This window comes from Diachasma alloeum, unplaced genomic scaffold, assembly GCF_001412515.2.
Source record: "Diachasma alloeum isolate Michigan unplaced genomic scaffold, Dall2.0 Dall_scaffold_00354, whole genome shotgun sequence".
Lineage (NCBI taxonomy): Eukaryota > Metazoa > Arthropoda > Insecta > Hymenoptera > Braconidae > Diachasma > Diachasma alloeum.
In genome coordinates this window covers 1054870-1081256 of record NW_021680493.1, presented here as the reverse complement: position 1 = coordinate 1081256, position 26387 = coordinate 1054870, and the positions used below count along the sequence as shown (strand labels likewise).

Here is a 26387-nt window from a genome sequence, read left to right as displayed (position 1 = left end):
ATTGAGATATTTTCTGTAGAATTTTCTCGGCTCAAATTTTCCAAGTTTTTTCCTTTGATTTTCTTGATGAGAAGAAAACAAAAATAGAATGAAAAAAATTAGAAAATTTGAGTCGAGCAAATTCTATAGAAAATATATGAAAAGAATAAATTATATAGAAAAATTGAATTCTGTTGACTTTTTCTATTGAATTTTTTCTGTTGAACATGTCAATAGAATCAGCCAAAAATTCATAGAAAGTTGAATGGAAATTCAATAGAATTTTCTAACGAATCGATAGGTTTTTCTATTAAATTTTTTCGTGCGTGCAAATACCCACGAGTCCGAGGAATGCCCCCCGAAGGGGCACTATGCCCATTGAAACACCTCCGAAACCCCCACACACTCCTGCCAATCAGCCTGAAAAATGAATTCCGAGACAATGGAAAAACTGCACAGTTAGAAGGCCAACTCGAGCACAAAACCTAACGCGTAAAAATGTTTTTCCCTGGATAACTGGAGTACAGGATGGACTGTCGTCAATAAATCTAGATGAGTAATGGGATCCGCATGCATTTAACTATCCGTTCACCTGATGTACTGACCCAACAGCTCTGGGATTACGTGAAACACTCAATGATCGTGCAAAAAGCCACATTCAGTTTGATGTTCTACCCGGGTCCTGGATTTCGTCATAAATCTCTTAATTTTTATGTGACCCAGAATCCCCACGGTTTATTATCGAAAAAACGATGGAAATGTTCATTTGAAAGTTGAGCATTTTCCTTGGGGGAAAAAAAATGAATTGAAATTGTAATAAATTAGTTTGACGGAGGCAGAATAGTTCTCAATAAATAACAACCGATAATTTCCCGGGATAAATTACGAGACATCAGGTACATTGTAACGAGATAAATTGAATTAATCGATGGAGCTGTTGGGGAGTCTCGCGATTGAATATAAATCTCGGAGTACATGAATTTCAGATAATACGATTGAATAATATTTCAGCGGTGAATATGAAACGGTTTAATAATTTGCGATTTAGTCGTTTGTTGTTGACTTTTTGTGGAGAAAATTACATTCACTGATTTAAATGATTTTAGGGTCTTTTCAACGACTAGTTGTTTTCAGGGGAGAGATAGTGAATGCTATTCAGACAGAAGAAAATCATGAAATTTCAAATTTCACTGAAAATTCACTAAAACACCAAATGCCCCATCGAAACCTTCTTCTTCTCAGCGAATTCCGACAGCCGTTGCTCCCCCCGTATTCTCGAGAAGTCGTTAATATTTTTCATCATAAAATTTTGTTCTGCAATTTTTCTCCACTCTCGTGAATACCCGGGGACCGGAAGAGGAATCTAAACCGCGCTATTATAGAAAGCCGGGGGAATTTCCGCTTGAAAACACCTCCAACCAATTCTTTCCCGTTAATTAGTCGCCGACTCCAGAGACCTAAATTTACTCTAGAAATTCTTTATACGTTTTCCCCAGATATCGCACCACACGGTTTGCATAATGAGGAGAAAAACCGTTTAGTTATGAAATGATGTGCAAAGGGCAAATATGTTGGGATTGATGATGATCGCAAAAATGAAGAGTCGAATTCGAAAGTATCGTCGAGTACTTCCGTTACGTACAACTCAGCAGGACTATGACTCGTTAGAAGCTGTGAAGAAGACGTTTACAACACTGTGATGGATACTAGACGTTTGAATGCATGTATTACAGATTGGCTCTTGGGTGTCGAGAGCAGTGCACCTCCCAGGGGTGAAAGTCTTACATCACGCGTGCATCTTATTATGGTCTGGACACTCGACGTTCTCCATGCGCAAGTGCCGTAAGACGAAATCTGAGAATCTGTTGCAGGGATGGCGGTCAATCCTCCGATTCCTCAATTAAAAGAATTCAGCAGCGAAGTGGTAAAACGGTTCAAGTCGACTCATCTCTGAGTTTTCGAGGAATATTTCGGAATCTACGGAAGATAGCGAAGTTTTCGTTATTACATTTGTTGTGGCTCTCAACCGGCTCTACAGAAAAGGTTATAACAAAAATTTAGCTCTCTCCCTTAGATTCCGAGATATTCATTGAAAACTGGTCAATGGTCAAAATTGACTTGTACCACTTTACCACTTCGCTACTGAATTAAAAGAATTTCCGACTTACGCTGAGAAAAACAATGATTTTTCACTCGAGAGGATTTATTTTTTCAATGTCGTAGTTCTCCGGCCGAATCATTTCCAGCCAATTCTCATTAGGTGTCAATTCAGTAGCGAAGTGGTAAAACGGCACAAGTCAATTTTGACTATTGGCGGTTTTCAATGAATATCTCGGAATCTAAAATAGATAGCAAAATTTTTATTATAACCCTTTTTGTAGAGCCGATCGAGAGCTACAAAAAATGTAATTACGAAATTTTCGCTATCTCTCTTAGATTCGGAAATATTCTTGAAAAACTCGACTGCGAGATAAGTCGACTTAAACCTTTTTACCGTTTCGCTACTGAATTATAACAATTATATTGCTCTAGAAGATGATCATGTTAGCTATGATCTTGAGTGAACTCCCGCAATGATTATAACCATTAAAAAATTAATCGAAATTCTTCCCCGTAGAAAATAAGAAATTGAGCAAAAATGAATAATCGTCGGAGGAGTTCGTCCAAGGTCACGTGCAACATAGTCATCATCTAGAGCGACATAATTGTCATAATTGAAACCTAATCAGGCTCGCCTTGGAGCGATTCGATTGGTGAAATTTAACAACTAGTTGTTGAAATTCACCAAATAAAGTTTTCCGCGCGGCATATTCGAACTCCTAAAACCAAAATTAGTGCCTCCAGCACCGAAAATGAAGAATTTCGGATTTAACGACTACAATACCTTCCTTCGAAAGCAAAAAATCCTGTCTGAATTCCGCCGTTGAATCTCACCTCACCTCAAATCAACGAAATCATGAAAATCAATGCACCAATGCAACTCCCTCCGATCACCGATAGAAATAAAATCGCCGATGACGTAAAGTATTGAAAACCATCGCGAACAGCCTCCCATCTATTCCCACAGAAATACATATAATTTACTCGTTCCCGAAGGGAGAGCTTCTCACGATTATATATCAGTATTAAAATAATTCCCCCGAGGCAGATATTCCTCACGGTAACAGTGCACACGGACGCTGGGCAAAGTTCAACCGACTTTTATTTGATTACATAATTATGAATGAATAAAATACACGAATTCAACTACTCGTTTTATTCGCACACCGTTTGTTGGCGGTGTCAACTCATCCGAGAGGCGAATGGGGCGGGTCAACGTCGGGGTGGGTGAAAGTATTATGTCATTGTATCATGAATCTCGCGCTGGACATTCCGGGCCTACGCAATGCATAATCTAGTCAACAGCTGATTATTCCAGCGCTCTCCAGTGCCGGAGAGTTATTAAATTAACGGAGAGACATAACTCTCCCCCGATAATAAAATTATGTGATTAATTGGGGAGGCACTTCCTTGTAGGAGACAACAGCTGTATTTTAACATTTTTCAGGGAAATTAATTGAGAGAATATCATTTTTAATTAGTCAATTATGCATTTTATCTGCTGAGTAATTTTTTCGTTCTTGTTTTGTGAATTAATTTTTCGTTTTGAAGGGAATTCATTTCAATGAAAATGTTTTAATTGTGATATATAAATAATATTTTAATTTTGAGATGAATAAATCGTTGATTGCAAATGAAGGATTAGCGCAGGTTAACTAATTCGTTCTCTTCGTCGTCTGGAGAATAATTCAATAACAGTGAAAGAAATATTTTATCGGGATGCAAATTCTTAAATTGAAGCAAAATTGAGAATGATTTTCATTAAATAAAGAAGAATTTTCCATTCGCTCCCTTCACTACTTGGACAATGATTTAATTTATAATTAATAAAGTCTTCATCTTAATTAAGAAAACATTCGTGTATATTCAAACAAGTTTAAGTTTGGATAAAAACTTCATCACGAGCTAAATTTTGATTAAATGAAGCTTAGTTATTTCAATTTCTTCGTCATCAAATTCTTAAACTAAAGAAAAATTGAGAGAAATTGTCTTTTAAGAAAGAAAGTTTTTTCTCAAACTGAGAATTTTTCATTCCCCATGCAACTACGAATAATTAAACTCCGATTGAAATTCAGTTAAATGAAGTTGATTTAAAGTCTAAAGAAAAATGAAGAGAAATTGTCTTTTAAGAATGAAAAATTCTCAGTTTGAGAAAAAATTTTCTTTCTCCATGCAAATACGAATAATTAAACTCCGATTGAAATTCAATTCCCCACAGAATGTCACCATAAAATTGTCAATCAGACAGCGTCCACAGGCGGTTAGAGGAGATAGATACACGTAGGATTGATGTGGCTGGCGCGAAGGAGGTATTACACAGGTGGAGGTGGAGGTAAATAACGGGTTCTTACGAAAAACCACAAGTGCTACTTTTCCTCGTGCTCTGGGTATAACTCCGATCGGGCAATTCCCCTCGAATTCACTCATATATCTACTGAGGGACGTATTAATTCTCATGTTTACATGGAGGAGTGCAGCATGCATGGGGGCTTAGACTCATCGGTCACGCATACACACGGATTTTATCGCTTTACGTCGTTATTTTTGAGTTAGCTCAATCTTGACGTACTTTCAGTTTTCATTTGGAAAACCGCGGGTAACGGGATGGCTATTATTTATGATTTATATCGAATTAGGAAAGGATTTTCATAATTGTTGAAGGCTAAATGCCAAGACATCTGTTTTGTGGGGAATTTCATTCTCTAGATGAAATGGTTTTTTTATATTTATGAGGAAATCCTCGACTGAAGGTATAATTGAATGTTTAATATTAGGTAAACAGCACAATGGACTTTTCATCATTTCTTAATTGTCTCGGTGATGAGCGATTTTAGAAAGAAATGTCAGAAAATCGTTTCTATAGTCGAGAAAGTGCCGTACAAAACAATTATTTTGACATTTCCTTGTAAATCTACTCATTATCGAGATAATTTAATATTCAAGAAGATGAAAAAAGTTATTTATTTCGTAATTCACGAAAAGAAATATTTTAATTTGCTTAATTATCTCGGTAATGAGTAATTTTAGGAGAAAATGTCAGAAAATCTTTTATATAGCCGAGAAAATTCCTCGCAAAAAATTTCTTTTGACAATTTCCGCTAAATCCATTCATTATCATAATAATTCAATAGTCAACAACACGAAAAAAACTATGGATTTTGTAATTCACAAAAAAACTATTTTTATTTACTCAATTATCTCGGCGACGACTAATTTTAGAAAAAAATGTCAGAAAATCTGTTCTATAGCCGAGAAAATTGCCCACAAAAAATTTCTTATCATAATTTCCACTAAATTCATTCATTATCATGATAATTCAATAGTCAACAAGATGAAAAAAGGCTATGACTTTTTTAATTCCCAAAAAAAATATTTTAATTGGTTTAATTATCTCGAAAATTAGTTGATGTAGAGAAAAATATCAAGAGAGTTTCATCGCAGTTGGGGCAATTAAAAAAAAAGATGTGACGTTTTCACGAGCATATAAAAAGCTTACAGTCATTGGGATTTGCTCATAAAATTAATGGTTAGTGAGATACTCGAAAGAATAAAGAATTGTAAAACGTCAGGTCGTTGGGTAGTTTCTCTTACGTTTTGCCAAAGTACTGAATTATTATCAATAACCAGTGATTCATGTAACATATCAAACTGACTCGATAAAATTTGTAGAAGTCACGTACACGCGAAAATTGAGACAACTTGAGACGAGAGATAATTGTTCGCCCACGTGCTTCCCACGTCCCTAAATGTCGAAAAAGGGAACGTGGTTATTAGTCTCAGCCTTGTAACCGTTTGTTACTTATCTTTATACTGTAATTTCACCGAGTCTGGGCATTCATTTCTCCACAGAAAGTTCCTCCAAACGTTAAATTTGCATTTTTGTGCGTCCAAAGGAGCTGAGAACACAGAATTCAGTAGTAAAATGGGAAAACTTCGTGCGTCAATTGTACTTTTCTACTGACTCATCGCTGAATCAAAGAATATCATGAAATCATGATCATGAAATTCGATTTTATTTTTATGAAAAACTTCGTGTTTTTAGATACAACATTTTTCATGGAGATTAATATGTTGAAAAATATTTTGCAATTTCGAACTCTTGAGGCCGCAATTAGTTATCCTGCCACAAAAAATTGGTAATTTTGGATTTGCAGAAACCAATGCTTCCCCTCAGAAGCAAAAATCAAACGAAAAACGTGGAAAATTAGAAGCGATGAATTTCTACAGAAAAAGTTCAATAGAAAACCAATAGAATTTCCCAGAGAATCCACCAGATATTTTTCTACCGCATTTTTCTGCACACGTGAAACCCCCCAACACAGTGAAAATCTCCTGACTGACTCATTGGCTGACAAAAATAATCTTAAAAACCCGCAAACAAAGAGCACTGATAACGCAAAATACCTTAAACCCGAGAAATCCCCCGGTGCAGGTGAAGATGTCCATGGAGGTAGCGATTACAACAATTAATCAAAGGATTACACGCAATCACAAATGCACACGATCACATCCTATTGCCATCATCATTACTAATGCTAGGATAGCGTGAAACGCCTTACCTCAGCATCAGGTATCGCGCAGTTGCGGAAAATAAAATAGTGAATCATCAAGCCGGAGGATACAGCGACTATTTACTCAAATCCCTCTGCTCTTTCGAAGTGTTTTCACTCCACAGAAAATGCCCAATCGTATTTCGAAACAATTGTTGCATAATTAACGAGGTCTCGACTGAGGGGAAATCGCGAATACTGGATTTTTCGTTAATTTGTGGGTCTTTAAACATTGATAAGGTGAGATATACGTGAGTGAGGCGATAGCTTATCTCGTGTCATTTCGATGCTTCATGAGTATTCCTTTATCGATGGGTGATTGAGGCCTTTTCCAGTGTGTTTTCGTGTTTGAAAATATGGAAACAAAGTCGATGAGTCATCGGGTAATTACAAATGATGTCCCATTGTGTTGGATCTACACGGAGAGAAAAACGCACAAGTTCTCAACCAACAAAATCGTTAGTTAGGGAAATTTGGGCCGACAAAATCGTTAGGTGAAAATAACCAAAAAGATAATTGGTTCGAATTTGAATGTGTCAAACATGAATAATTAGTCCGCTTTCAACAACGGCGGAATATTTGGCTCAAGAGGCGATCATTCGTGCAAGCAAGGGTAGCCATGCCCATTAATTATGATTACTGTTAAATTGTCAAGTTGTCAATTAGTTAATATCAGTTAAATTTTTATTACTGAAGTAATCATCAATTTAAATAGGCAAATTTAGGATGATTCATTAATCAGTAATTGAGTTGGGAAAATTGACGATTATTTGAGTGACTCAAGAATAAAATATAGTTGATTCAAGTATATTTTGTACTCGAATGGGGCACGGGTGTTTCAATTCGATTGATTGATTGATTGATTGAAGTTTATTCACTGTACAGTATGTTGTACAAAAGTATAAATGACTAAAGGCACACAGCACTATAGGGAAAATAAAAATAAAGGTAATGCAAATGTTAGGGTGATTATATCGAGGATGATTATTTCATATCAGCCCGGGGTGTACCAAGCGCTCTCAGGTGTAATATAAGGGTCAGACACTAAGTGTAAGAATATAAGGGTCAACAACTGGAGGTGAAAAAATGGGGCTCGGAATATTAGAGTTAAAAACTGAGGGCCTGAATGTAAAGATGAAGGAGTGAGGGTCAGAATTTTAGGGTTAAAAAGAGAGGGTCAGAATATTAGGATCGCCGATTCGATCGGTAAAAAATACACATCTGTGGATGCAAAAATTATTCTCCAGTTCAGTAAAATTTCCCACACCGCTAGGGTATTTTTTCCATTCGTCTGAAGGTCATGGGTTCGAATGGAAGTGAAATTTTACCGAACGTGTTCGGTAAAAAATCATTCTCCGTCACAGAAAAATTAAACGCAATATTGAGCGATCATTTACGTTCACCGGGATAATTTTTGATGGACTTCAGGGTAAATTTGACAGTTCCGGCGCAAATTCTCCTCCCGTTCGGTGAATTTTCCTGGGCCAACGGAGAAAAATTCACTATTCGTCTCGCACCTTTTCCCCGATATAGAGTGCAAAAATACTGAAAATCAAGTTCGCTCCACGATTTGACTTGTTCGGTAATTTTCCTCCGCCCATATTTCCTCCGTTTCCCTCGCAAAATTTCACTCCCACAATTTTCCGCACAAATTCCCCCCAATAAACTCTCACAAAAAATAATGCACAGCGCACTTCCCCAGGCTCGTAAAAATGTGAAACTTTCGTGTGCATACGTAAACCTAGACTATAAACCGCACCGATCGCAGTTGCCGGTTGGCATTGCCAATGGAAAAATAATAGAACAGTTAAAAAAACTCACGGCATATTTGTCCTTGTAGAACAGCGAGCTCGTCGACATGTCGTTAACAATCCAACTATTAACACAGTACCAAGGTAGGCAGTATCATAGCTGTCAATCTATCTGCATCAAATGTCTTCATGAGCTCTCCCCATGAATTCCCTCTGCTGTTTTTATTTTCAATTACTCTGATTTTATTTATTCCTTGACACTGACACTTCAATAACGTCACACTATCACGTGTACACCTGAGTAATAACTCTCAGAGACTTGACAATCCCGAGGAGAAATGAATAAATTTCTAATTTGAATGAAAAAATTTAATTTTCATTTCGAAGAAAAATCTATTCAATCCTCATTTCGTTAAAGAAACTCGAGACAATGTCCTCCGTCGATTTTTTTTATTTTACAATCGGTTTATTTTTTCTCTTATTTTAAATTCTGTGAGAGGATTAATTCTATCACCTGTGGATCGAGCCTGCAGGAGAAAGAGACTGGTGTACCGTCTCCATGTCCAGTTAGTTCGTGGCCACCAGCCACAGGCAGAAGGGTAAAGCCCCACCAGGATCCCCTCCCCCTTCTGCTTCGTATGGATGTCGAGTGACCTACAATCTACAACGTGTGTAATAGTAATGGTACTATCCCCCCCCCGCCCCTCCCGTTCTAGTCTCTCATTGGTTTTATTCTGTTGTTTATGCGGAGGTGATGGGGATCGAGTTACTCTCTCTTCGCGTCCTGGTGTTGACTTCCTGTTGCTTCCTATCGGTGCAACGGGCCGAGTCGAAGGACGTCGCGATTGATATGGGATTGAGTCGATGTTGAGCGGTTCTGGGTAGATCGAGCGATTGGAGAAGAGTATATTTCGATACGCGTGCGTAAAAGTGGTTTATGATACGTGAGAAAAAAAGGGCGCTTTTTTGCACGCTTCCCGCGGAGAGAACCGCCTTTTTCTCACCGGTATAAAATATCGTACGATACGTGTGAAAATATGTACTTCCTAACGAGTGTCGTTACAAACACTCTCACAGTGGTCACCAACTAATTACGATACTTTTTCATCACTGGGGCGTAAAAATCCTACTTTTCACACATCGTGATGAAAAATAGGGTTCGACACTCGTGGGAAAAGTGTTCTTTGACCCGTGGGAGCGTAGCACTCGTCTTCGGTAAACGCTGCACACCCTCCACGGGTCAAAAAACACTTTTCATCACTTGTACGCAAAGTGAAATTTTACGCATGCTCTGTGTACGCAATATCCCACTTTTCACACTTGTGATAAAATAGTATATTTCGATACAATTGCGGGAAAGTGTTTTTGGGCTCGTGGGAGGTTTATAGCACGAGCCGAAGGCGAAGGCTTTTTCCCGCGAGTATCGAACCCTATTTTTCATCACAATGTGCGGGAAGTGGAGTTTTGCGCACGCGGAGCGTGCGTAAAATGTAATGTGCGTAAAGTTGTTTTAACGAAAGTTTTTCAGACATGGACCTGTCATCCCCATTGTGAGAAAGTCAAGTCTAGTCTCCACTTCATCATTTGGAGCCCCGGAAAAGCCCAGTTGGACCCGAAAAGAGCCATTTCGTTCTGAAGAGTTCAATATGAAGGTACAATCCTCGCGAAGCTTCACGGTTTACGATAGAAATTAACGTCGGCTGGATCTGTACATTTTTTACATTTATAACATAAATTACTGGTTTTTTACAATGCCATGCAAAACACTGCGGTTGCCGACAGATGCCCAACCGCTGACGATGAATAAATCTCACATTCAAACCTCCCACCGACGCCTCTCGCCCGCGCACATGCGCAGAACTGCCTCGAGTAATCGCTCCCATCGATACATCGAAACAAGTCTCTATTGTGTGGCGCGATATTGCGAGCCAAAGGTGCGCTGTGTGTTTGTTTCTTTCCCACGGACGATAGCGGTTCGTTAAAATGAGTCAAGAAAATCAGTAAGTAGACAATAATCCGTTTAAACACCCCCAAAACCCCCCGCGGAGGCGCCCCCCGCCCCACCTCGAGCGATTTAAACTGATAAATGCCCCCAAGAACCCCGAAAAATCGTGATAAACGCCCCGTGGCTATCGCAACACCGCCATGTTGTTGAGAATGCTATTGATTCCTGAAGTTTCTAGAATAAACCGGTGTCTATCGCCGTTGTTATCGCCCCAAAATCGTCAATTAAATTGCGAAAAAATTCGACAGCCCTTTCAACATCATCTCCAATGCATCCAAGAGCTCAACGCGACGACCTTTGGGCCCAAAACCCGTGGCGAACCCCAGAATCACCCCCGGGAAGAGATGCCTTGCACCTTCTAGGGTTTCACTCTTTTCTCCTCGCAATTTATTTTCGATGTATAAATAACGACTGCATCACACGGGTCGCGAGCATTATTCAATCGTTGGGTCATCGAAGGGTCTGAGCTTTTCGGGCCGACAGGAATTTCAAGGGTCAATTGTCGCCACTTCCTGTCTAATGACTAGCGTTTTCTTTGGGAGGCGAATTGCAGGAATTTCTAACCTAGAATTCTCCTGATTGACCGCGTGCCACAGCGTTTTTTCGGTTTCGAGGGGTTCATATTTGCATTTGTCGGGGATTATGAGATGGAAGTCTTGATTTTGTTGAAAATGATTTAGTAAATCCTGGGGAAGTGAGAAATTTGGAGATGGAGGCAGGAGAGAGTGGAAAAATTATGCTAGAGAAATTGTAGTTTTTGGAAATTTGAGATTATGTCGGTAATGAGTGGATTTAGAAAAAAATGAGAAAAGAAATTTTTTGTAGGAAATTTCATGAGCTACAAAAAGTGTTCTCTCACTTTTTTGTCTCAAATGTTTCGATATTGAGAAAAGAAATTATTGAGATCTCTAAAGTTGTAATAATAAAATTATTTTAACATGTTTTCGAAACGAGGATCAATTGCAGCTTAATTTAAATTGATATCCATTTCATTTCAATATTCTCAACTCTCCTAAATTAACTCAAAGATGATTAAATCCCCCTCATGACTAATAAACCCCTCTCAACTGATATACTCTCATAAAAAAGCAAATACCAACGAATTTACACAAAAAAAATGAATTAAAATCCAATGATTAACGACCGGTCAAAATAAAACATCACTAAAAACAACAAATTAAGAAATAAAAATAAAACTTTGGCAAAAAGAATAAATTACGGAATTCTCCATACCGTAATGATTGTAACGATAATGTATTGTCCCTAATTAATATCACTCCCTGATTATTCCAGAGTAACTCCTCCCCCAGTGATGTGGGCGCAGAGAAGTTCAATCCTTTACGTGACAATTTGTCTGGAGGACTGCAAAGATCCCACAATAAAGATCGAACCAGAGAAAATATACTTCAAGGGAACGGGTGGCACAGAGAGAAAGGACCACGAGGTGACGATTAACTTGTACAAAGAGATTGATCCAGATAAGACTGTGCAGAATGCTAAAGGCAGACTCATCGAGCTGATACTTACGAAGAAGGAGGAGGGACCCTACTGGCCACGATTGGTCAAGGAGAATAAGAAGTATCACTGGTTGAAGAGCGACTTCAACAAGTGGAAGGATGAGGATGACACTGATAATGAGAGCGATGAGAACAACCCACGCGATCTGGAATCGGTAAATTATCGTGGGGATATCAATAATTAATTGTCCAAGAGAACTCCAACTTCTCAGCCGTTTACGGTCAATAAAACGATTTCACTAGGTTCTCAAATCAATAGAAAAAATAGAACATGAAAGAACTCACGTTTCTGCCAACGTTTCGGACACACAAGGTGTCCTCAGGGCAATAATTAATTCTCGTTAATTTATTAGTTGAATTAATTTTTTTTTTTTGAGAGAATTTCAAAGAAAGGTCTTTCTAAAATTTTTTACTAATTGTTTGCAATTTAACGATATTTATGAAACTTCAGTCAAAGGATGAAACGAGTCAATTCCGAAATCAATAATTAGTTTATTCAATTGATTAATAATTCGGTTATTCCAAGGGAAACGAGATGATTCCAGTTGAATTATGAAATTGTCTTTGTGGGTTTTTCGGAATTGAAGAGATATCTCAATTTTTAGGGAGGCTATTACTCTTTTTATTATTTATGAAATTACGAAGCGAAAGAAGAAAATTTAAAAATCAGTTTTTTAAGAATATCTTAAAATGAGATAGAGAAGGTTTTGGAATAACATTTTCTGGAGGAAATTTCAAGAGCTACAAAAGAGGTCCTCACAACCATTTCGGTACCTGATCTAGATTGGAAATATAAATAGAAATTTTCTGCGTCGGATAATAAAATTAATGAGTTTGAGAATTAGTTTTATCAGAATATTTCAGAATTGGAGAAAAATAGGAAAATTTTCATGAGAAACTTTTTTGTAGACAATTTAAGATATGAAAAAAAATAATTTGCAAAAATTTCGCAATTACCTAGATTCTAAAATATTTAACAAAAACTAAAAAAAATTCCAAAATTTCGAATAACTAATGCATCGATTTACTGAATTTCCAATGATCAGAATTTCACCTAACCGCCTCACAATAATCCCTAGGTCATGAAGAACATGGGCTACCTCGGAGGTGGTGGTGCTGGCGACGCAAGACCAAATTTCGACGACCTCGACGACATGGCTGATGAAGCAGACGCTGCAGACAGTGATGACGACGAGATGCCTGATCTCGAGTGAATGAGAAACCCCCCACAGACCAAATCGATAAATAAAATTAACAAAAAAAATCATAATGAAACGTTTTAAATCCTCTTAAAAACGTGTTCCAACCTTTTCAATAACAAAACAAAGAAAAAAATGAAGAAAAAAAATTGTGCACACCGTGAAATGCGTGATTCTTAAGTTAGGCCTCGATGAACATTTTAAAATAAAGTTAATGCCTGGGATATTAACGATATCACGAGGGTTTTCCGTAAAAAAATGTAACTGACAACCTAAGTGACATGTGCCAGCGGCCAGTCCGTTAGACAAATGATAACGACGTAACTTAAGATAATAAAACGAAGGAAAAAAAATGGACGAATAATTAATAGAATCGATGAAAATCCAATTCCCTGACCCACTCATCCCATTATCATTACATGTAGATTCATAATTAATTAAGATTTATTAAATTGTAATGAACAAGCTTTTTTAATGAATGTGTAAAATATTATGGAGGAATATCAAAATGGGAGGATTATTAATAGGAATGAGTTTGAGAGAACAATAATTGATGGACAATTCTTCGGAGTTTAATTGATGGATTTACAATTGTCAAGCTAATTAACCTACGATACTTGATGCTCCACGGAGGGCTAGGTAGCCAGCTGTTATGTCCATGGGGAGACTACGCACTGTTGAAAATTCCTCGGCTGTTGCGTAGTACAGTTTTGTCTGGGGATCTGTATATCGTGCCTGTAAAATATGGATTCAATAATTAAGGGGTGAAAGGTTCTGGTAGTTTTCCATTTGTCTCGGTAATTAAAGATTTCAAGGGAAAATTAATCAATTAAAGTTATTAATTATTGAAACAATTGCATATAACGAGGATAAAAAATTCATTGCTCTGTGACTTGTATTCAGTTCGAAACAGTTTTATTAATGAGGCAGTGATTTCGAGATTAAGTGAGTTTAGGGAAATATCAAGAACGTTTTATGTAGATTATTAAGTCGACAAAAATATATGTCTTGAAATTTTCCTTTAGAATCACTTCTGATTCGAATAATTGCATAATTCACAAGAATATGAAAAATAGGTTAAACAATTTACACTCGATTCAAAATAATTTTGTTAATTATCTAATTATTTTTAGATAGATTCGCTTAAAGACGAAACATTGAAAGATTGTTTCCACACATAATTAAATTTTCAACAAAAATGTGTTGACATTCTCTTAAACTCAGCAATCATTGAAACAATTGCTACTCAACAGGAATAAAATTTCAAAAAGATTGAAAAATCTTGATCAACCCCACAATTATCTCAATATAAAGTCTTTTTCGAAAAAAAAAAAACTGTCGAGACATTTTCTGCTTGAAATTCAATCAATAACTATCGACACAAACAGCTATCAATACAATTCACCCCTTCATTATCGAATAAAAATACAACAATTGTCACAAATGAATTGTCACAATCCCTCATCGAATGATTGAGTTGATGTACCATTCTTCCTCATTCTCCACCATTTTTATCATTGCGTAGTAATTAGCATCAGAATGATTAAACTGTCATAAGCAATCTTGTTATGTAAATTGTAGTGACTGAACTTACTGGTAATCCTGAGATGTCTGAGTATTTTTTGGCAGGTTTGAAGCTCGGTGGAGCGTTGATTGAACTGTCTGCAAATAAATAATGATATTGACGACTCTTTGTTGTTATTGGGGGTTCAGGGAAGTGATTGAGGGGTTTCTTACAGTGAACTGCCTCTGCTGGCCAGGGCAACGTTCGCTCTTGGGCTAGAACCTGTTTGAGAGACTTCCACGTTCGTTTCTTTCCTGACTGTGAGATGGGTCGGAAGGTCTGCTGGAATGTCGAGGATTTGAAGGGCGGAGGGGGCTTCTTTGGAGGGTCTGTTGACTCCTCGGTCACCATGGCTTTTTGTCTAGGTGTTGTTTGAGGAAAATTGATTTATTACGATATTTTCACGCATTTTTACGTCCTTTTCTTTTTTCATTTCTACCAATTCCATTGGTAGTGCGCAGTTCCGGATGGATCCGTACAAATTTTATTTTTTAATTGAGAAAAAAATTTTCTTGAAAAAATCTGATCTCCGAAACTTTTGAGCTTCTAAAATTGAGAATAAAATTTCTGTTTTATCCAGTGGGATAGGAATATCTAGAAAACATTTTAGAAATCTGAAAAAAGACTAGAAAATTTACGTTTGGAGGAAGATTGATGAAATCATTTGAAAAGTGCAATTTAAAAAAAATATGAGTATTTTCTATAAATAATTCATAAACAATATTTTTTCCACCGTAAAAATCATTTGTTCGGACTTGTAAAAAAATTAATCATATCAAGAATTCTACCAGGAATCGATTTCATGACTACACAAGACGAATATTTTGAAAAAAAAAATTGAAATAGGATGAACTATTTTTGAGATATTGAACAATATAGTTTTTTTTTATACAAAAAATTGAATATCTTTGAAACTATCTCAATTTTTTCAAGCGTTGTCGTGATCACATCAATTTTATCCCAAAAATGAAAAATGTCAATTACTGGGCGACTCGCAAGTTAGCTAGGCATATTATGGTCTGATTCGATAGATATTACCATAAGGAATATTTTGACGCCAAAAAAAGTTCATTTGATGCTGTGGTTTTCGAGATATTGAGAAAAGATTTTTTTTTTCGAAATTGCTGTATCTCAAAATTTATAAAATAATTCCCCGAATTTTGTACGCACGATGACGTACACACAGACATTCTCTAAAAACTTCATGTCTCGACGTTTCATGACATTCTGAGTCATTTCCAAGCGAAATTAGAGAATCGAAAAATCGAATTGATAAAGTTCTACCTCTTTCCTCCTTAACCATCAACATAACCTCCTGCAATCATTCGAAAAAAACCCTAACCTATCTCTAAAAACGTTCCCTCAACCTTAACAACAAATTCAACAAGATAAATTTCGATTAATTAACAGTACTCACCGTTTCAGCTCATTAAAACCCGAAAGAAATCCGTTTCGGAGCGAAACTGCACTCCAATTCCAATTGTTTACATTCACTCAATTGACTCCAGCGCATGCGCCCTGCACTGTCACTCCGATAGTTCGATATTATGAGTGAACACAAGACAATTTTCTCGCTCGACCTTCGGCAAAAAAAAAATCGTGCAATTTCCGGCGAGATTTCCGCAAAAATCCGGCGAATCGATGAGCTCCGGAGGAAATGAGATTTTATTTTCACTCGCGTAGTCCCAACAGATGTGCCGTGGATCAAAAAAAGGTGGGGAGGGTCTTGGAATCACCTTACAGTGCGCATGAAGGTCAAAGAATCAGGAGGGACCTAGTTCTATTCCAAGTGCAGCTGAAGCTCCCGTTAATACTCAAAAAAATATCAAACAGATAAAATAATTGTCAAGATGGTGAGGAAATTTTTCGTGGGTGGCAACTGGAAGATGAATGGAACGAAGAAGGAGATTGATGAAATTGTCGCATTCCTCAAAGCCGGCCCACTCGACCCCAATGTCGGTACGTGATGATTTTCACTGTGATGTAAAGTACATTTTCACTTTCGTCAAGGGCACCAGCATTTTCTCGTTTCATTAGAGACAATGCAGTTTATGTTGGAATTTATTTTTCATAATAATTGAAGAAACAAAAAGTTTTTGCATTAGATCGTGTGCAGTTCATAATTTTTTATATTGTTCTTATGTGGATTTTTAAGAATAATTGATTGACGGGATGGGAATGAAATTAAATAGTATTATATTTGTTTCTTTGAGAGAGCTCTGGAGTGAGGGTAGATAACCAGATTTTCCTGACTAAAATAACTTTTGCATTTTGATGGCATTTCAATTGAAGATAGTACTATGACATTAAAAAATAGAAGAGAATAGTGAATTAAGAATTAAAAAAGAGAACTCATTCGGAAGCAAATTGCTAATTTATGAGCAACAATAACTGTACTCATTTATAAAAAAATGCAATTGTCGACTTATTTCGGAAAAATTCAGAGGATATTAACCAAAAACTCATTTTGTAGTTGAATTAATTGAATTCTCCAATGAAAACTGATTGAACTTTGACTTCTGGAGTTGAGGATTATTTAATAGCTCTTAAAATTCCCCGAAGAAATGATAAAACTTGTGAAAATTCAACTGAATTTTTTGAGAGACAGCAGAAATGTTCACAAAAATTCAATTGTCTCCCTCGAATTTACTGATGCCATTTTTATTCAGTGGTGAATTTCTACGTTTAAACAGAATAATTATCATTCTCCCATCGTTTCTAATAAACAGAGGTTGTCGTTGGTGTTCCGGCGATCTACCTTCCCTACACAAAGAGCATCCTCCCACCGACAATAGCAACCAGCGCCCAGAACTGTTACAAAGTTCCCAAGGGGGCCTTCACCGGTGAAATCAGCCCAGCTATGCTGGTGGACAACCAGATCCCCTGGGTGATCATCGGACACTCCGAGAGGAGGAACGTCTTCGGGGAGAGTGATGAACTCACTGCTGAGAAGGTTGCACATGCTCTCGAAGCAGGTGTCAAGGTGAATAGCCACCCCAATGCCAAATTAAGAATATTTATCCAAAATCGCAAAACACTCTGAAATTTTTCGTTTTCTTTTCAACTAATCGACAGAGTTATCTCCTTCGTGTTTACGAAAATTCTAATCCACCAACTCAAGGTGATTGTTCGAAAATAAAATACATAATAGATAATGTTGTGAAACTGCGAAAGTTTTCAATAATTTCAACAGAAATCCACTAGAATCTTCTACCGACTTTGCTAGGCATTTCAATCAATTTTTATTGTTGTATTTCTTCACTCGAGAAAATCGTTAATCAATAGTTATATCGAATTTCTGCAGGTAATCGCATGTATCGGTGAGAAACTCGAGGAACGCGAGGCTGGAAAAACCGAGGAGGTGGTCTACCGTCAGACCAAGGCCATCGCCGACAAGATTAAGTCCTGGGACAATGTTGTCCTGGCTTACGAGCCAGTTTGGGCCATTGGAACGGGAAAAACTGCGACCCCTCAGCAGGCCCAGGAGGTTCACGACCAGTTGCGAGCCTGGTTCGCCAAGAACGTCAGCCCAGCAGTCTCCGAGTCCCTCAGGATCATCTACGGGGGGTCGGTGACAGCTGGAAATGCCAAGGACCTCGCCAAGGAGAAGGACATCGATGGCTTCCTGGTTGGAGGGGCTTCTCTCAAGCCCGACTTCGTGCAAATCGTCAATGCCAAGCAATAATTGAGGGGATTATTGAGCTCTGGTTCAATTTGACTTGAGTCCAGAGGGGAGAAGTCATCAGGACAATAGGACCATTCGAGATAACAATAATACTTGTAAAAATCAGTGGTGGAGTGGTAGAACGATTTTTTCAGTTTAGTTAATTGCGGGTTTATCTCGGTAACAACTGGACTTAGAGGAAAATTTGAGAGGACTTTTTTGATGGAAATCTTCTCAGCTACGAAAAAGGTTTATACGAGTTTTTCTCTAAAACCATTCGCTGTCGAGATAATTACGTAAATAACGAAAGTGTTTTGTGGATAAGATTCAACATCGAATTTTTGCTTTCTTAAATAGTCGATTATCTCGTTACCAAGTAGTTCTATGAAGAAATGTCAAAAGGGATTTTTCGTAGAGAATTTCAATAGCTACAAAAAAGGTCCTCAAATATTTTCTCCTAAATCCACTCATTCTCAAGATAATCCCACAATCAACAAAACAGTCGAATCTGACTCGTGAAAGAAATTCAATTACGCATAACTCGAGATCGGCAGAGTGAATTTCAACGAGTTTTGAGTCAATCCCAAGATATTTTCACAAGCTTGAAAATGAGCTTTGACTCATCCAAATCGCATCATCCAGTCGCTAGATATTTAAAAAAATCTAAAAACCAATTTTCACCACTTCCTCACTGAATTCGCATTCATCGTTTCCTGGACATGTTCACGTGAAGAAAAAGTCTATTCATTGTTGGCTGTTGATAATGTATATTCAAATGTCATTTAATTATGGACATTACACATTATGTGCTGACTCAATAAAACCTAATGCACAGATTGTATTTTTCGTATTTTTTTTCAACATTTTATTCAAATTTTATATCAATAACTGGTGGTCTTATTCCCTAAATGAAGTGATTACTTAAGCATTCCTCGGGTGATGACTCCTGGAGGAAGATCGGGGTTACTCATGCTGTTTAAACCGTCGAGTTTGGCCCTGGCCCAGGCAATTTTAGCCAGGGATTTGAAAGTGCGAGGCTCCCAGATTGCCAGATCCACCAGGACTTTCCTGTTCACCAATATCTCACTGCGAGCCAGACCCTCTTTCATCGTTCTGAAGTTTATTCCCTGCTCTTCACATGCTGCATCCAATCTCTTCTCCCATAACTAGAAATTAAATTGATTTTCAATAAAAATATTTTCCAATTGACAGAATCAACACGATTTACTGTTGAATATTACAAAAAGAAAATGTCTAATAGAAGTTGGAAATGAAAACAACTGGCTCGAAGAATTATTAAATGAAAAGTTATAGTGGTCACAATTTGACATGGAAATTCAGAAATAATTTACAAAAATGTAGGATATAATTCGATTACGGATAATTACATCGTGCAATTGCATTCGCTTGAGCTGTCTTCCTCTAGTGGAGAAGAGCATGGCGCGGTGGAACCTTCTAATTGCGATGGAGTAGCAGTTCCTTCCACGATTCCTGAAGTGCTGTCAACGGAATAATTATTATTTCACAATAATAATGAAGAGAGAGCAAATAAAAGTAAATATTCCTGACTCTTCCATCAAGATCTACAATTCTGAAACAAATGCAACAATTCAATGAACTATTGATATCCTAAAAATTGTTCAAATCCTCATTCGTTATTCATTAATAATAATTGATAATTCATTTACCATCTCGATAAAAAGACGTGATAAGAAGAAGACAGAAAAAATCATCATTCTGCAATAATAATTAGCAAATGCATTAGTTGAGTCTAGTCTAAAGTCATCGAAAAATAGAATAATTGCGCTTTTCATTAAAAAAAAAACAATTTGATTCAGAATTCTACGAATTATTGAAAGTGTTAGTTATAAATTATGATGAAAGAATCATATTGATGCATTGATAATTGTAATCTATTTTCAATAATCAATAATTCATACGAAAACTGCAGATCCTAAAAACAGTTCAAAGTGTCGATTCAACGAAATTGCAAATTATTGTGCGTCAACAACTGGAATTTTTTAAAAGTTATGTTCAATTTCGTTTTTGGCCGTGAACTCGAATTCAATGAATTATTGAAACTTTTAGTTATAAATTATGATGAATGAGTTATGCTGATGTATCGATAATTGTTATCTATTTTGAATAATCAAAACTTCATATAAAAACTGGAGAGGAGGAGGTAAAGAAGCCATAATGAAGATGTATCTACTTACAGCTGCAATCTTGAAGATTTTCCTCTTCCTCCAGAATTGATCAGGTCCTTTGCACCTCGAGAACAGTGTCAGCGATTGAAACACCATTATTAATCACTCAAATGCACTTTTCGACAGCTATATCTGCTCAATTTCACTCCTCTGCACTCTAATCTCCAATCACCACTCCGAAATGTCGAGCGTGTGAGAGGAATGTTAGGTTATGTTCAATTATATCACGTTTGCAATCCGGCGCACGTGATAAACACAGTAGAATCAATTATACTCTCGAACGGGTTGAGATGGGGCCTAAGAAGAAGTAAGTGATCACTCCATAATTAATCATCAATGCAATAAGCAATTAATTTCATCCAGCTGATGAACGATTGAGTCATTCTTTAAACAAATAAGGTGAAAGTTACGGTTATGTCCGTTTGTTTTGACTCCTCACTTAATTTTCAATATCAATAATTAGTTTAAAAGTCGATGATTAATTGGTAATTCAATTGTTTGATCGACAAACAATCAAACGACGAAAAGACCTTGAAGAATCAGAAATGAAAAATTATCTAAATAACAGAGACTTCAAAGACTGCGAATTAATTGGTAAACAAATTGTTTCAACTATTGATCAATTGGCAATAATTTTTTTCTTTCAAAAACTTTCCAAGACCTCAAATTAATCGATCAATAAATTTGGTAATTAGTTTTTAGGATGCAACTTGAAGAATAAAATTAAAGAATAAACTATAAAGAAATAATTTCACCTAGTGGATAAATCACTAAACAATTCTTCAAATATGAACGTGGAAAATATTGATATGCCCAATAGATCAATAAATTACATGATCTATTGATCATTTGACAATTCGGTTTTTAGGATGAAAAAGCCTGGAAAGAGTTCTAATTAATTGATAAATAAATTATCCGATCTATCAATTATCTGGGAATTAATTTTTCAGAATGAAAAAAGACTTTAAAGAGTTCGAAACCTTCGAGGAGGACGACATAACAAATAGCGAAGACGAGTATTCAGAGGGAGAGCTCGAGCTCCTGGAGAAAGTCCGGAAGAAGCGAGTGCAGGAGAATTTCGACAGTGACGACGAGGTCTTCGGTCTGCAGAACGACGAGGACCATGACTCCATGGAGTCGGACATCGAGCGACCCCAGGAGGACGACGGCATGCCCGACGAGAGGGCCTGGGGCAAGAAGAAGCGAACCTACTACATGACGGATTACGTCGATCAGGACTATGCTGGGACGAATGAGAAGGACATGGCGGAGGCCGAGCTGGAGGAGAAGGAGGCCAGGAACATCCAGCAGAGGCTCGCGCAGCAGCTGGATGACGCTGACTTCGGGCTCGATGGGATGCAGGCCCCTGAGGCTGAGGCTAATGCTGATGAGGACGAGGTTGTTAAAACTGATCTCAGTAAATTGAGTAGAAGGGAGAAACTGGCACTTGTCAAGAAGGAGAGCCCCGAGTTCGAGGCATTGGTCGATGATTTTAAAGGTGAATATTTTGGATTTTTAATTATGGACTCATTAATGAGATAATCCGATGATTAAAGTTTGATCACATAACATTTTTCATTGAACATGACTAGAAATTATCTCGATCATTGATTATTCTGGAAAGTTAATACTTTAAAAGTTATTCTTTTCAGAAAAATGATTATTATTCTGAAAAAAAAAAAAATACTATTATTATTGTGAAAAAAATGGCGAATTTTTGGAGAATTCTACTTTCTCTAGAAAGGTTTAAATTCATTCATAAAAAACTCACGTTCAAATGCAGTCGATTCATCCAGTTTCATCATTTCAAAATTATTCCAGACGCATTTAGGAGGAAAATCTTGGAAGATACTTTTGTAGTTCAGGAAATGCTTTTTGATATTTTCCCCTAAACTCTCTAATTCCAGAGAAAGCTGAGCATTTTTACTATTTCATCCCAAAAGAGATTCTCAAAGAAATCTCATATCTCCTACAGAAATACTCATCAATAATTCTTCAGGTTACCACTGATTTCCTCAATCACGTAGAAGTTAACTCGCATAAAAATTCAGAAATAAAAATAATATGAATAAAACTAATGAAACCACTAGAAACGCAATCATAAAAACACACATTGGGGTTAACTAGTCAATTTGTTTATATTCATTTGACAATCACCCGAAGACCACAATTTTAATTTTATTTTTGTTTGTTTTCCCATTCGATTGCATTCTCACATTTTCGATTTTTTAAACATTTGTAGAAGGCATAAACGATGCCACAGATATTCATCACCCCAAATTTACCTCAAATATAACATTATCTCTCTGATGAGTGATTTCATTTAAAAAATATTAAAAGACCTGTCTCAAATAATTTTCTCGTCTACATACCAATATCGTCTAAAATACCAATAATATCAATAAACCAGATTCCAATAAATATTAATAAAACTCATTAAAATTTTCCTTCTCCTTATTTTCGCATTTTCCTACATTACTGACATTTTCTTCGTTTCAAATATTTGTAGAACGCATGAACGAAGCGAAGGACATTCTCTCCCCATTTTTGGAACTGGCAGAGGAAGAAAAACTCCCTGACTGCCCCGCAATCAACTTCCTAAGAACGAAATATCAACTGATTCTGAATTACTGCGTGAATATTAACTTCTACCTCATGCTGAAGGCGAAGAAGATTCCGATCGTGGATCATCCAGTCATCAAACGACTGGCGCAGTACCGACAGCTGATGGCCCAGCTGGAGGAGGGCCAGGGGAAGCTACTGGAGGAGGCTTCAGAGGTCCTCGAGGCCAAACGCAAGGGCCAAGTCCTCTACAATGTCTTTGATAATTCTGAGATAGTCCAGAAGAAGCCTGAGAAATCTAAAGAAAAACGCAGAGTCTCGAGTTCTGAGGACATTGAGGGCGAGGAGGGAGATCTGGAGGCCGATGAAGAGGATGAAGCGGTGGAAGACGAGGAGGAAGGCCTGCAAGATGACGAGGCTCCTCAAGAAGCTGCGGATGCAACTGGTCTGGACGACGAAAAACGACCCATTAACTATCAAATTGCGAAGAACAAGGGGCTGACGCCTCACAGGAAGAAGGAGCAGAGGAATCCCAGGGTTAAACATAGGAATAAGTACCGCAAGGCGAAGATACGAAGAAAGGGAGCGGTGAGTATTTTTTTTTCTGCGTTTGTGGAATGTTTATTGGTGGATTGTTTTGGTGGTGAGTGGGTTTAGGCAGAAATACTTGATTTGTTTCTAAAAACATTCACTGTGGGGATAATTTCATAGGCCACAATTTCAGAATTTTGGTAATTGAGGATATCCAAGCTATTTTTTTTCCAGTGAAATGCTTTTCTACTTTTGTAGTCGAACGTCAGAACTTTCATTTGAGCTCCATTCGACCCTAAGTTTCTGAATATTTTACGATGTTTTTATTATTTAAACTTTGCAGGTCTGAATTTGAATCGCGATATTGAATCGTTAGAAAATATTTTACAGGAAAGTTGATGGAATAGTTTAAGAATTGCAATTTCGGAAAATTACGAGCATTTTCTGTAAATAATTTATAAAAAATCAATTTTCAAACAAATAATGTTAGAAAAAACAATAATTATGTGCAAAATGTAATTTTAATGACACTGAATATTCACGATTTTTTTTCAAATTTTTCTCACGCCATTTAATTGATAAATTTGGTGATTCAAAAAGCTTCAATGTAGTGAAAATTGCAGGGCATTCCCCCTAACATGCTATTTTTTCATTCTCTAAATTTTAATAATCTGAATTTTAATTCTGAATTTTGTAATTTTATCGATGAAGTTGATTTTTTAATTATTTGAAAGGAAGTTATTTCATAATGAAGTGTCTCTTGACCTTTCCTTTTAAAACCTCTCATTATGAAGATAAATCCACAGTTGGAATAATGCACAATTAAAATCATATAAAGACTTTTTTTCAAAACATTTTTTTTGTTCAAATTTTCTTCATTCATATTAAATAATAATTTTGTTACTCTGTTCACAGGTGAGAGAAGTCCGGAAGGAACTGACTCGTTACGCTGGGGAAATGTCGGGTATCAAGGCGAGCGTTAAGAAGAGCATAAAAATAAAATAAACATGAACGTATCTGTATTTTTATTTCATAAAATAAATCAATTGAAGTGGAATTGTCAATGAATGTATCGTCGATTCATTACGGATTAACCTTTTTATTATTTAGAAATATGTATGAAACAATGGAATCTATTCTAAAATCTAACGGACTTAGAAACGAAGAACATAATGTGGCTTTTTATCATTTTTTGAATTCAATTAACCCTCGTCATTTTTTTGTGATCTCAAAAGCATTGAGAAACTGGCAATTTCTGGGGTTCAATAAATTTTTCATTAATTAAGAGTTAAATTGTGTTCGGTTTTCGTAATTGAAATGTCATCCTATCATTAGATTAGGGGGAGTTAGCCCTCGAGCTTTGCGAGAATGTCGGATTCACGGAAGAGATGGAATTCCTTCTCGTCCTCGAGGTTGACCTTGGTGCCACCGTACTCGGGGAGGAGGACAGTGTCTCCAACTTTTACAGTGAGGGGCACGTGTTGTCCACTCTGAAAAATAATTGACCAAAATAATGAATTGAATAATTATTTCATTAGGTAATTTTATTCAATTATTCAATTTAATTAAATACTTGTTGTCTCTGATAATTTCTCAATTTGATAACTAAATAATTCTACTCAATTGAATAATTAATTGAGTAATAATTGAATCTTGAGTAAAAAAATGAATTCTCTGATTCTACTTCTCCAGTTTACCCAATTAATTAACGAAGAACCAATAAAAAAATTAATATGTTCATAGCTCTGAGAAAAAACGATCAATTGAGTTCAAATGAGGTTCATCCCAAAGGAAAAAGGTTGTACTTTCTAACGAAAAAGCCCATTTCATCAGTAATTTAATGAATTATCAAGATTTTTAAAAAAGTCTCAAGTGCTCATTTTGCCCCACTCGCCCCTATCTCTCTCTGATCTTCAGATATTCCCTCCAAACTCTTCAGACGTTCTCCAGAAAACAATGTCTGTGATAATTCCCTAGAAATAATTAGTTCCAACATGTTTCCGTCGGTTTAACCCACGATATCAATCAAGTTCATAATTAATTAATGAAGACCAGTAAAAAATAAATAAATGAAGCTACTAACCTCGTTTCTGGAGCCAGGTCCAACGGCCACGACTGTTCCCCTCAGTACTTTGGCCTGAGCCTTCTCAGGAATGATAATTCCCCCTTTAGTTTTACTAATAGCCTCAGCCCTCTGAATCAACACCCTATCCAACAGTGGGATAACCCTTTTAGCGACTGCGGCTGCCTGAAATCACCCACATGAGCGTGCATAACCCCTCGATTGAATGAAAAACCTCTCCAAATACATTAGAAACTACAGCAATCATATGGCCTCTGAGGTAATTAATTTAATTAGCCATTCATTCCCATTCGAGTGAAATTCCAATCATTTCCGAATTTTTTCTTCATCTCAAAAAAATTTAATTTCATTTTTTCATCTCGTGAGGCCATAAAATCACGCATTTTCATCGCACGAGTGATGAAGAGACTTTTCTTTAATTGCGAAAATTCCACTTACCATCTCTGTTAATTAATTAATGGATGATTTATCAGTAAAATGATAGAGTATCGACCGGCGACTCGGCGAGCACGTTGCCTGAAGTAACCTAACTGTTGGCTGCTGGGTCTTCTCGAAACTTCCAGTCCCACTCCCCCATTCGTCAACCCTCCCCTATCGCCCCACGTGACCATTGATTTCACCCAGTCAACGAGATGAATTACGTAACGCGCTGGGATTCAAAATCCACTCGGTGGT

The 26387-nt window shown here is 36.9% G+C and overlaps 6 protein-coding genes across 6 annotated transcripts; 3 read left to right on the top strand and 3 right to left on the bottom strand.

Annotated features, from left to right (window-relative positions):
* Positions 1 to 10278: 10278 nt before the first annotated feature.
* Positions 10279 to 13559, top strand: LOC107041012 (prostaglandin E synthase 3). Its single transcript, XM_015261363.1, has 3 exons — positions 10279 to 10380; positions 11679 to 12057; positions 12982 to 13559. Exons 1-3 carry the CDS (start codon positions 10364 to 10366, stop codon positions 13114 to 13116), a joined length of 531 nt encoding a protein of 176 aa, XP_015116849.1. The 5' UTR covers positions 10279 to 10363; the 3' UTR covers positions 13117 to 13559.
* A 30-nt stretch (positions 13560 to 13589) lies between these two features.
* On the bottom strand, positions 13590 to 16324 carry LOC107041014 (INO80 complex subunit C). Its single transcript, XM_015261366.2, has 4 exons — positions 16083 to 16324; positions 14839 to 15026; positions 14696 to 14763; positions 13590 to 13836 (listed from the first exon to the last, which is right to left on the bottom strand). The coding sequence occupies exons 2-4, from the start codon at positions 15014 to 15016 to the stop codon at positions 13705 to 13707; spliced, it is 378 nt and encodes a 125-aa protein (XP_015116852.1). The 5' UTR covers positions 15017 to 15026; positions 16083 to 16324; the 3' UTR covers positions 13590 to 13704.
* A 41-nt stretch (positions 16325 to 16365) lies between these two features.
* On the top strand, positions 16366 to 19170 carry LOC107041011 (triosephosphate isomerase). Its single transcript, XM_015261362.2, has 3 exons — positions 16366 to 16624; positions 17395 to 17648; positions 17970 to 19170. The coding sequence occupies exons 1-3, from the start codon at positions 16516 to 16518 to the stop codon at positions 18348 to 18350; spliced, it is 744 nt and encodes a 247-aa protein (XP_015116848.1). The 5' UTR covers positions 16366 to 16515; the 3' UTR covers positions 18351 to 19170.
* LOC107041013 (39S ribosomal protein L20, mitochondrial) lies at positions 19077 to 21063 on the bottom strand. The gene is made up of 3 exons (XM_015261365.2): positions 20546 to 21063; positions 19718 to 19828; positions 19077 to 19495 (listed from the first exon to the last, which is right to left on the bottom strand). Exons 1-3 carry the CDS (start codon positions 20630 to 20632, stop codon positions 19247 to 19249), a joined length of 447 nt encoding a protein of 148 aa, XP_015116851.1. The 5' UTR covers positions 20633 to 21063; the 3' UTR covers positions 19077 to 19246.
* Positions 20557 to 24693, top strand: LOC107041010 (something about silencing protein 10). The gene is made up of 4 exons (XM_015261361.2): positions 20557 to 20843; positions 21487 to 22034; positions 23046 to 23686; positions 24545 to 24693. Exons 1-4 carry the CDS (start codon positions 20827 to 20829, stop codon positions 24632 to 24634), a joined length of 1296 nt encoding a protein of 431 aa, XP_015116847.1. The 5' UTR covers positions 20557 to 20826; the 3' UTR covers positions 24635 to 24693.
* Positions 24638 to 26279, bottom strand: LOC107041015 (10 kDa heat shock protein, mitochondrial). Its single transcript, XM_015261367.2, has 3 exons — positions 26151 to 26279; positions 25713 to 25877; positions 24638 to 25119 (listed from the first exon to the last, which is right to left on the bottom strand). The coding sequence occupies exons 1-3, from the start codon at positions 26151 to 26153 to the stop codon at positions 24976 to 24978; spliced, it is 312 nt and encodes a 103-aa protein (XP_015116853.1). The 5' UTR covers positions 26154 to 26279; the 3' UTR covers positions 24638 to 24975.
* Positions 26280 to 26387: the final 108 nt, after the last annotated feature.

What these genes read in the sequence shown, in the direction of transcription:
- LOC107041012 (XM_015261363.1), top strand. An exon ending in ACCCACGCGATCTGGAATCG is followed by an intron (nt 12,058 to 12,981) that starts GTAAATTATCGT and finishes AATAATCCCTAG; the next exon opens with GTCATGAAGAACATGGGCTA.
- LOC107041014 (XM_015261366.2), bottom strand. Translation starts at nt 15,016, where the DNA reads ATGGTGACCGAGGAGTCAACAGACCCTCCAAAGAAGCCCCCTCCGCCC. An exon ending in GCCAGCAGAGGCAGTTCACT is followed by an intron (nt 14,764 to 14,838) that starts GTAAGAAACCCC and finishes ATTTATTTGCAG; the next exon opens with ACAGTTCAATCAACGCTCCA. An exon ending in CAGACATCTCAGGATTACCA is followed by an intron (nt 13,837 to 14,695) that starts GTAAGTTCAGTC and finishes CATATTTTACAG; the next exon opens with GCACGATATACAGATCCCCA.
- LOC107041011 (XM_015261362.2), top strand. Translation starts at nt 16,516, where the DNA reads ATGGTGAGGAAATTTTTCGTGGGTGGCAACTGGAAGATGAATGGAACG. An exon ending in CCCACTCGACCCCAATGTCG is followed by an intron (nt 16,625 to 17,394) that starts GTACGTGATGAT and finishes TCTAATAAACAG; the next exon opens with AGGTTGTCGTTGGTGTTCCG. An exon ending in CTCTCGAAGCAGGTGTCAAG is followed by an intron (nt 17,649 to 17,969) that starts GTGAATAGCCAC and finishes GAATTTCTGCAG; the next exon opens with GTAATCGCATGTATCGGTGA.
- LOC107041013 (XM_015261365.2), bottom strand. Translation starts at nt 20,632, where the DNA reads ATGGTGTTTCAATCGCTGACACTGTTCTCGAGGTGCAAAGGACCTGAT. An exon ending in AAATCTTCAAGATTGCAGCT is followed by an intron (nt 19,829 to 20,545) that starts GTAAGTAGATAC and finishes TTCCGTTGACAG; the next exon opens with CACTTCAGGAATCGTGGAAG. An exon ending in AGCGAATGCAATTGCACGAT is followed by an intron (nt 19,496 to 19,717) that starts GTAATTATCCGT and finishes TTTAATTTCTAG; the next exon opens with TTATGGGAGAAGAGATTGGA.
- LOC107041010 (XM_015261361.2), top strand. An exon ending in ATTGGTCGATGATTTTAAAG is followed by an intron (nt 22,035 to 23,045) that starts GTGAATATTTTG and finishes AAATATTTGTAG; the next exon opens with AACGCATGAACGAAGCGAAG. An exon ending in AGATACGAAGAAAGGGAGCG is followed by an intron (nt 23,687 to 24,544) that starts GTGAGTATTTTT and finishes CTCTGTTCACAG; the next exon opens with GTGAGAGAAGTCCGGAAGGA.
- LOC107041015 (XM_015261367.2), bottom strand. An exon ending in GACCTGGCTCCAGAAACGAG is followed by an intron (nt 25,120 to 25,712) that starts GTTAGTAGCTTC and finishes ATTATTTTTCAG; the next exon opens with AGTGGACAACACGTGCCCCT.